Source organism: Lampetra fluviatilis, chromosome 51 (genome assembly GCF_964198595.1).
Source record: "Lampetra fluviatilis chromosome 51, kcLamFluv1.1, whole genome shotgun sequence".
Taxonomy (NCBI): Eukaryota; Metazoa; Chordata; class Hyperoartia; order Petromyzontiformes; family Petromyzontidae; genus Lampetra; species Lampetra fluviatilis.
In genome coordinates this window covers 1,734,896-1,744,666 of record NC_136325.1, presented here as the reverse complement: position 1 = coordinate 1,744,666, position 9,771 = coordinate 1,734,896, and the positions used below count along the sequence as shown (strand labels likewise).

The window sequence follows — 9,771 nt, the reverse complement described above, 5'->3', positions numbered from 1 at the left end:
AAAGTGTGTTGACCAGTGTTATCTATCAACGATTCTCTCTCGACGATTCTCCATCGATGTCCCCGCCCGCCCGACTCAACTCTGTGCACGCGGCTGCTGCTGTTACCAGGCGCCGGGCTGCACCATTCACGCGGCTCGGCACGACGGGGGGGGGTTGAGGGGTCGAGGGGGGGAATCGACGACGTCTCGTCGCGTTTCACTGCTCACATCCGGGTGAGACCACCCCCACTGGACTCCGCACGCAGTGGTGGTCACGCCCAGTGGGTGAGACCACCCCCACGGCACTCCGCACGCAGTGGTGGTCGCGCCCAATGGGACGCGAGTTTCTCGCTGAAGTTGTCAGTAACTAGGAGCGCCACGCTCCCACGCCGCTGTCACCACCACCATCACCACCACCATCATCATCATCATCACCACCACCTCCATCATCACCATCACCACCATCATCACCACCACCATCATTCTCGTCAGGACCTTGCTCGCTCCACCGCTGGATAAAGACGGCCTCTCCCTCCAAGCCGCCGCCGTCTCTCACGACCCCTGCGATGGTCTTCATCTCAGCCCGACCGCTCGCTGCCCACAGTGCCCAGCCACACGAGATGTGATGGCATCGTCCGCTACATCTCTCCTCGGTGCTCAGCGGCGGCGGCGGTGGTGGTGGTGATGGTGGTGATGATGGTGGTGATTGTGGTGATGGTGGTGGTGATGATGATGGTGGTGATGGTGGTGGTGATGATGGTGGTGATGATGGTGGTGGTGATGGTGGTGCTAGTGGTGGTGGTGATGGTGGTGGTGATGGTGATGATGGTGGTGATGATGGTGGTGGTGATGGTGGTGGTGATGGTGGTGGTGGTGATGGTGGTGATGGTGATGATGGTGGTGATGATGGTGGTGGTGATGGTGGTGGTGATGGTGGTGGTGGTGATGGTGATGGTGGTGGTGATGATGGTGGTGATGATGGTGGTGGTGATGGTGGTGGTGATGGTGGTGAACTGAGTCGACTCGCAAGTCGGAGTTATAATCTCGCGCGTTCCATCCATGTGGCTGCCGCTCCGTTATTAGTCTCAACCTCGCCTGGTGTGCAGGAGGTCGTGGGTTCGATCCTGACCCTGACGCCTGCTGCTGTATGTGTGGAGTTTGCGTGTCTCTCACTCGCATCATCATCACGGTAGCTAGGAGATGTTAACTACCTCGCCTGGTGTGCAAGGAGGTCGTGGGCTCGATCCTGACCCTGACGCCTGCTGCTGTATGTGTGGAGTTTGCGGCGTCTCTCTCTCTCTCATCATCATCATCACTGTGACTATGAGATGTTAACTACCTCGCCTGGTCTACAGGAGGTCGTGGTTCGATCGCGAGCCTGACGCCTGCTGCTGTGTGTGTGGAGTTTTCGGCGTCTCTCTCCCCGCGTGGTTCTCCGGCGTTTAGAATCAACGTCTCGACGCGTTCGGAGTTATTCGGGGCTGCTGCTGCTCGTGTCCACACGACGCTCAGCCGCTTCGCTGGGCTGTCAATTGTGGTGGCCAGGCCGCTTCTGGGGGGGGGGGGGAAGAAGCTCCGTAGCCCAGTGAGACTCATCTGGCAATACTCGAATGTCGTCGTCGTGGGTCTGGGCGCCACGGGTGACTGCCCAAGCAACGTCCAACGTTTCGGGTGGTGTCACCACGCGGCGTGCGGTCTCCAATCCGCGTGTCGCCTCTCTCCTCGTCGTCGTCTTCCCTTCCTCCCGTTCGCGTTCCTTCTCGTTCGCGAGCGCCGCTCTGGACTTGTGCATCTACGGCGCGAGATGGGTTTTGGCCCGTTGCTATCGCCACGGTTTAACCTGAACATGCCGTCTATAGATATACATGATGATGATGATGTACATGTGTGTGTGTATAAACATTAAAATAACAAGAAACATCGAGCACGTCGTAAACACTCCGCCCCTGACTTCATTCCTTGAAGGGGAGGAATGGAAACTCCTGCTTCTGGACAGACGATTGAGTGGATAACAACTTCTACAATTGCACCTTCGATATGTTGCCACTAATCGATGCGAAAGGAAAAAGATCACAAAATAATAATAACGCTCCGAGTGAACGGTTATTTTTCATGACCTTGGTATGCTGGGCGCTGTCATAGGAATGTGGAATGGACAATTCAGGTTGATGTCAGTCTCGCCACACGACGCCGATGTTGGCTCTCCCCGCAAAGTGGTAGTCTATTTATCGACCTGCGTGATTGTGACTGACCCCGTCGACCCCAGTGCGCCTCCATCGTCGTAATCAATGGGGGCGGACTCGGCGCATTGTTCTCACAGCCACTGGTGTTACACCCGTGACTTTACAACAATGTGGTACCCACTTTATCGACCTCTCCGGGATTATGACTGTGATGGTGGGGTCAGGCGATTCAATTCCAGAATCGGAACCTTTATTTAGACTGGAGGAATCCGATGAGCTATGAAGCTATTTTTCACGCATGTCCAGTTGATTCACAGATGTCCAATTGATTCACAGATGTCCAATTAATTCACAGATGTCCACAGATTCCGATCTGGAGTCGACTCAGATCATCGTCACCACCACCACCATATCCGTCGTCGTCGTCACCACCTCCACCATCGTCCACTGTTCACTCCCCACAAAGTGGTACTCGGTGGCCCAGTAAACATTCCAACGTTCGGCTAACGTCCGTTGACAATCCGGCCATCGTGGAAGAGTAGGCCAAATACCCCTCTGTATGGGCTCTCTAGAGCTCCCTCTAGCGAAGGCCCTTCTGCCAGCAGGGGCGTGAGCGAGCAATTGCAGGGCTGCACCTTTGCCACCACCACCGTCATCACCGTGGCCCACCTCCCCTTTGACCGAAAAGCTGGATGAACGCCCGAGACAGCGGTGAGCTTGAACCCGCTCTAACCCCTCTCTCTTGTCACCCTCCTTAACCTTTGTGCCCCCCCCCCCACCGGCCAGAAGATGCTGACCGCACGATCGCTCGTCACGATGGAGAATCGCCCGAGACAAAGTTTATCGGGCCCTGAGTTTGGGCCCACGCGCAGCTTGCCCGTGACGGCGCCCGGGCCGAGACTGCTGCCGGCCGACGGCGGCGACGGTGGTGACGGTGGTGACGGTGGCGACGGCGGAGACGGTGGCCGTGCGTTTGGCCACGATGTTGACGGCGCCCGGTACAGCGGGCAGACACTGCGCGGGCTGAGGCACGGACGAGGCAGGCTCGCGTGGCGAGATGGGCAGGTGAGCGAGCGAGCGAGCATTGTTTGTAAACTAAAACTAAACAACTTTAAATTTTAATTCACCAGATGTAAGGCCCCCACTGAGCCGCGACAGTGGCTTTTTTTCAGAAGCGACCTGCCCATCGCAAACGAAAGTTCGACGGAAGTGGATTGTCCCGTGGAAATTTATAGCGGCGGTCAAAATACTCTAAACGTGTGACGTTGATTCTAAATGTGGAGGGATAAACGGGAGGACCTAGAGAAGAATCCACGCGACCACGGGTAGAGAGAAAGACGTAAACTCCAAATATACAGCAGGCGTCAGTTTCGGGATCGAACCCACGACCTCCTGTATACCAGGCGAGGTAGTTAACATCTCCTAATCACCGTGGCGGGTCGAGCGGAAGTGTAGCGGTGAGCGCTACGCTGCACTACGAACCCCGGCGGCCCGAGTTCGATTCTCGCTCACGGCCAAAACCGGCGACGATGATCTGAACCGGTCCAGGGCCCCTCCTAGGTCGACTCAGCCTCAAATGAGTACCTGGTGCGCTGTGTGTAAACATCGCCACTGGGGGAGAAAAAGGGCGTGGTGCTGGCCACCCCTCCCGTGTGCCGTGCCCACCTTCATAGGAGCTCGCTAACAGCACTTGCCCAAACAGTCTGTTGCAGGGGGGGGGGGGGGGCAGGGGGATTTATGTCTTGAAATTTCTGCAACTTATCGATACAAATGGAGTAGCTACACATGTAGTAGCTACATGTGTAGTAGCTACATGTGTAGTAGCTACATGTGTAGTAGCTACATGTGTAGTAGCTACATGTGTAGTAGCTACTACATGTGTAGTAGCTACGGGCCCCACACTTTCAAGGGCCCCGCACTAAATGCTTTCAAGCTATCAATTCCGGTTCAGTGATTCTGCACTTGCTATATTACTATAGTACTATACCGCCTTCAACTTTTATGAACGACTGGGTGGTTAAGGGTAGCGATTTGTCGTATTATCTGACTGTATAGCAAATGAAAAAATACAATTACTTTAATATGCAAGTAAAAAATGTGTGTTTTAATATTTTTGTGTTTTTATTTTTATTTAGGGCCCCTTTACAACATATGCTACAGGCCCCGTACTAGCTTAGTCCGGCACTGGGCTTGGCCACGGCCTCTGGCACGCCTCGGTCATGCCAATGTAAAACTTAAGTCCGGGTCGATAGCAAACAACTCCACTATGTTCTTATTTTAACAGCTAAGGCACACTGAGCGATGTGGTCGCTCTTTTTCAGAAGCCACCTGGCCATTGAAAACGACAGCTCGTCGGAAGTGGCTTAGCACGTGGAAATGTACAGCAGCCAAATACTCCTAAGTACATGTTTATAAGTGTGGAGGGTAAAAACCCGAGGACCCGGAGAAAAATCCACACGACCACGGGGAGAGAGAGAGACACGCAAACTCCAAATAAACAGCAGGAGTCCTGTATACCAGGCGAGGGAGTTGACATATCCAAGCCACCGTGATGATGATGAGAGAGAGAGAGAAAGAGACACGCAAATTCCAAATATACAGCAGGAGTCAGGGTCGGGATCGAACCCATGACCTGCGTACCGGGCGAGGGAGTTGATATCTCCGAGCCACGGCGGCGCACCCCAGGCGAGCGAGAGGAGCGAGAGGAATCTTGATTTAAAGCTTTCGTGACTGCAGGAATCCATACTCTTTGGTTCTTTCGGTAAAGTCACCTACGTAAAGTCACCTACGTGACTTTACCGAAAGAACCAAAGAGTATGGATTCCTGCAGTCACGAAAGCTTCAAATCAAGATTGAACCGCCTCTACGGGGAGGGTTTCCACACAATTATTAGATCTTCTAACAGACTGCGAGACAAAAAGATCCTACGTGACTTTACCGAAAGAACCAAAGAGTAAGGAGTAAGGAGCGAGAGGCTTTTGGGGTCCTGTGTCGTTGCAGTTGTACGTGGGCGAGTTTTTCCGCGACCACTGCCATGGGCTGGGCGAGCACCTGTGGCCTGATGGGTCGCGGTTCCTCGGGCGCTTCTACCTCGGCAGGAGGGAGGGCTACGGCTCGTTCACGTTCCCGGACGGGAGCACTTTCCAGGTGACAGCCACTCTCCCCCCCCCCCTCTCTCTCTTCTGTCTCTTCTCTCTCCCTCCTCTCTCTCCCATCTCTCCCCCCCCCCTCTCTCTTCTGTCTCTTCTCTCTCCCCTCTCTCCACCCTCTCTCCCCTCTCTCTCCCATCTCTCTCCCATCTCTGTCCCCTCTCTCTCGCTTTTTACGATCAGAGGAAACAAGAAGATGCTCGGTTTAGTTGGCACTTTGTCGTTTTTTTTAGTGTTTTTTCCTTGCTTTGCTTTATGTGCTCCCCCCCCCCCTTTTTTAATGAAATATTTTCCATGTTTTACATTTTGAAACAAAATCAATCTGTGGTACTTTCTTCGTAGACATAAACACCAACACGAAGAAGCACGCTCTGCTCCTCCTTACCCCTACCCTCTCTCTCTACCCCCTCTCTCTCTACCCCCTCTCTTCACGTTCCTGGATGGGAGCACCTTCCAGGTGTCAGCCACTCTCCCCCCCCTCCCTCTCTCCTCTCCTCTCTCTATCCCCTCCCTCTCTCTCGACCGAGTATGCTGCCAGTTTAATTTGTTTGCTTTCTGTGTTTAGTTTGTGTTGTGTGTCCCCCTCGCAACCTCCGATTAGCACGGTTGGCCACGTACGGTGTGAACGAAGTTCAACATAGTACATACGTACAGTACAGCGCGTACATAACCTCCCCCCCCACCACCACCCCCTCGTCATTAGTTCACGAAACCTGTGAGCTCGTTCGTATCGACCCGAACTTGACCCACGGGTCGTGGCCTTCGTTTAGACGTTGGCCCACCTGGCATCTAGGGGGCCACGTGCTCAGCAACCGGTGATGACAGAAGGGAGAGAGGGAGAGAGGGAGAGGGAGGTAGAGGGAGCGCCACCACCACCACCGCCCTCTATTCTTCGAGCACTTTTGTGTCGGGAGTGGAACGTCCTTTGTTGACACGAGGCTCCGGGCTGACGCACGCGCTCGGCGGTGATGGTTGTGGGATGGTTTTCGCGAGGAGCGGTAGCGTAACGGTTAGTCGCTTTACACTTACGAACCCGGAGATTGTGATGGTGCGGGTCGTAATGGTCATGATGCTGGTGATAATAGTGGTGATGGTTGTGATGGTGTTGGTGCTGGTGATGGCGGTGCTGGTTGTGATGGCGGTGCTGCTGGTAGTGATGGTGCTGGTGGTGATGGTGCTGGTGGTGGTGATGGTGGTGCTGGTGATGATAGTGGTGGTGGTGCTGGTGGTAGTATCGTGACTGTTGTTGCGCTGCACTACGATCCCGACTACGACCCGAGTTCGTATTCCCCTGCGCTCAACCAAACAGCAGTGACATCAATAATACCGCTGTGTAACAAAACAACATTTTGTTCCTGGGTAGTAAGTGTTATTTCCTAATTGCTTATGCAATTAGGAAATAGTGATATTTTAAATGTACCTATTTTCGAGAACATTCCAGATAGATTCAGTGTTGAGTAAACCTGGAGTAACTTCTAGAACATTCTAGAACTTTCCAGTAATATAAATAGCAATATACATACAGGGGCCTTAAGCCCACCAGTTCAGTTTAGTTCCAGCTGCCAAAGTGGATACATATCTGCATTTTTCTGAGATGGCATCAAGAGGCTGCAAGCATCCGGCAGACGCATTTTGCGATGTCTGCGGCCAATTTATCAAGACAAGAGCGAAAAAGTTCTTTGTGGAAGCATCTGCTAAGATGTGTGAGGCCTACAAGGAATATTTCGGCATGCCTGTCAGGGATCAAGACAAACCCTGGGCGCCTCATTTCACCTACGAGCAATGCAAAAAATTACTCTGGAAGGTAAGATGGACAATTGTTGCTAGGAAAAAAAATTTGTAATAAAAAAAGAGAAAATTGTGAAAGTTTTTAATTTTAAAATGTTTTTCAATTTTCAATTTTATTGAAAGAAGTAATATTTTAAAATACTTTGCTTTAAACACGCTTTAATTAAATGTACCTTACTAGCAATGGCAGAACTCCACGACTCCAGGAAGTGGCCCCTGGGCTTGCCATGACGTAAGGGACCGTGGTGATTTACAGCCAACGTGAGTTGAGCGTGGACAATTAGACCCAAGCCGAAATATAACATAAAAAATGAATGTTTAAAAATACTTTTAAATTTTTTTTGATAGAATATAGTATTGTCATCAGTATGACATAAGTATACCAAGTTTGCAGTCGATACCACATTGGGAAGTGGGTTAAAATTGAGTTACAAAATTTGAGGACACGACAACGACAACAACAGACAGAGTGAGTTAAATAAAAGTGTGTTAAAAGATATAATATATGAAAAATGTTGCGAGAATCTCTTACACATTAGTCATGGGTGAAATAAATGTATTTTTGTAAGATGGTACAGAGGGGGAAAGAGAGCTATGAAAAAAGCAAAGTTTGTGGGGAATAATAGCCATTTTCTATACTATTTAGGCATACGCGATTACGAAATAACACTACCCAGGAACAAAAATTGTGTTACATCGTGTTACCTCAAGCGGTATTGTGGGGCTCCCCTAGGTCGACTCGGCCTCACACAAGTACCTGATTTCGCTGTGTGTAGTCAACATCACCACTTTGGGGAGACAAAGGCGGCCGGGCGTGGTGCTAGTCACCCACTCCTTTGTGTGCCGCAGTGCCGGCCTTCATAGGTGCTGCTCGCTAACAGCACTTGCCCCAACAGTCTGTTAAGGCTATAAGGGGGATCTTTGTCTTTGTGTGCATATGTCCGTGTACAGTATGTATATGTTAGTGTGTGTGTGTTAGTGGGGGGGGGGGGTAGTGGTTAGCAGCTGCGTTACGAGCTCGGCCACCCGAGTTCAATTCCCGCTCACGGCCACCACCAGTGGCGAACGATTGTCTGAACCGGTCCTGGGCCTCTCCTAGGTCGACTCAGCCTCAAATGAGTAACTGGTGCAGTGTGTAAAAACATTTCCACTGGGGAGACAAAGACGGCCGGGCGTGGCGCTGGCCACCCACCCCCCCCTCGTGTGCCACAGTGCCGGTAGCCTTCATTGGTGCTGCTCGCTAACAGCACTTGCCCCGGCAGTCTGTTAAGGCTATACGAGGTGGGAGTGCATCTTTGTCTTTGTGGCGGGATGTTTGGTGTGCGCGTCGCTGGGGTTTAGCGTTGCCCCGCTGCCGGAGTGAAAGGGCGCGCGTGCGTGCCGAGACAAACATTGCCCCAATGTGGTGATGACGACGATGATGACGACGATGATGACGACGATGATGACGATGAACGCGCCACGGCTGCCCTCCCCTGGCCCCCGTGTTGCGTTCGTGCTGGGTGATAGACAAGCTCAGACTCGCCCTCCGTATGTAAACTAAACCAAAAACTAAACAACAATTTGTTTGATTAAAATGGGGCATTTTTTGCCAGTAGCAAAGTATGAAGACATAAGAATAGGTTTTACTCTTTCTGGAAATAAAACAGGTGTTAAGATGTTCAAACACCAAAGATATACCTCGCAATAAAGGTGTTTGGGTTAGATCGCGTAAGTATAAATGTGTCGATGTAACTACTTTAGCCCATCGGTGTGTTGAGTGAATCCAGCGGAACGTCGTACTCAGATTGTAAATGTTGTGGATTCACTCTCCAACACACCCGTGGGCTGGAGTAGTCACTGTTCGGCGGGTTTTTTACGTGTCAAATCCCTTACTAATTGACCGTGTCGGGTGGTGGAGGGTTACGACACATTGATAAATAACGCGATCTAACCCAAAAACCTTTATTATGAATAATATTGGTTGCGAAAGCCTTCGTGTTAAACCAAATATAAACCTTTTGCAAGGAATCATGAACAGTACAAAGACAATGCACTATCAGAACACTTAAAGCTCGGTGTGAGCAGCTACATCATATGTACTTGTGGCATTGTGTTTGTGCTGTTCCCCTGTTGGTGTTCTCTGGTCTGACACTGGTGGTGAGGCTGGGCCCACCCCGTCCCACGGCAGCAGCCACACGGCACCATCACGCGCGAGGCGTCTTGAGTGATGGTACCTCCGTGTTTAGCCACGAGAGGCCAGAACTAACAACCCCACGGTGGCTCAATTGGGACACGAAGAATTCGCCCGCGATCAGTCGAAACCGCAAACGATAAACCCGCGTTATTCAAGGGTCTCCCGTACAGGTTTCCCTCAGTTTTACAAAAGGGACGCTATGCTTCAAAATACACGGTGTGAAAGAACATTTCGTAAATCGTAAATGGCTTTTCCAACTCATTTAATACTTACAACTTTGGGATGTGTTTCAGACAAGTCATTCCGACTCCTAACCTAGAAATATACACCCATATCACTTTTCACTATATAATAATAATAATAAATAACGTAAACGTTCAAATGACTGAATAATAATTTGTAACTAAAGTAATTCACCTTTTCGGGGGACTCGCCAATAAGACCTTGCCGCGTGTTGCACTGGCGAGGCGATGGTGGAGGCGTTGCCGTTGCACCG

General features: G+C 51.2%; 1 protein-coding gene across 3 annotated transcripts in view; it reads left to right on the top strand.

Moving 5' to 3' along the window:
- The first annotated feature begins 208 nt into the window (after positions 1-208).
- ANKMY1 (ankyrin repeat and MYND domain containing 1) overlaps positions 209-9,771 on the top strand; it is a 33,009-nt gene continuing 23,446 nt past the window's right edge. For 2 of the 3 annotated variants that reach the window (XM_078878518.1, XM_078878516.1), the window contains exons 1-3: positions 209-632; positions 2,952-3,227; positions 5,163-5,309. In XM_078878518.1, coding sequence (XP_078734644.1) covers positions 2,952-3,227; positions 5,163-5,309 — 423 coding nt within the window. In that variant the 5' untranslated portion in view covers positions 209-632. Of the gene's footprint in view, positions 633-2,948; positions 3,228-5,162; positions 5,310-9,771 lie in introns of all 3 variants that reach the window. The other variant, XM_078878517.1, reaches the window with a different exon arrangement.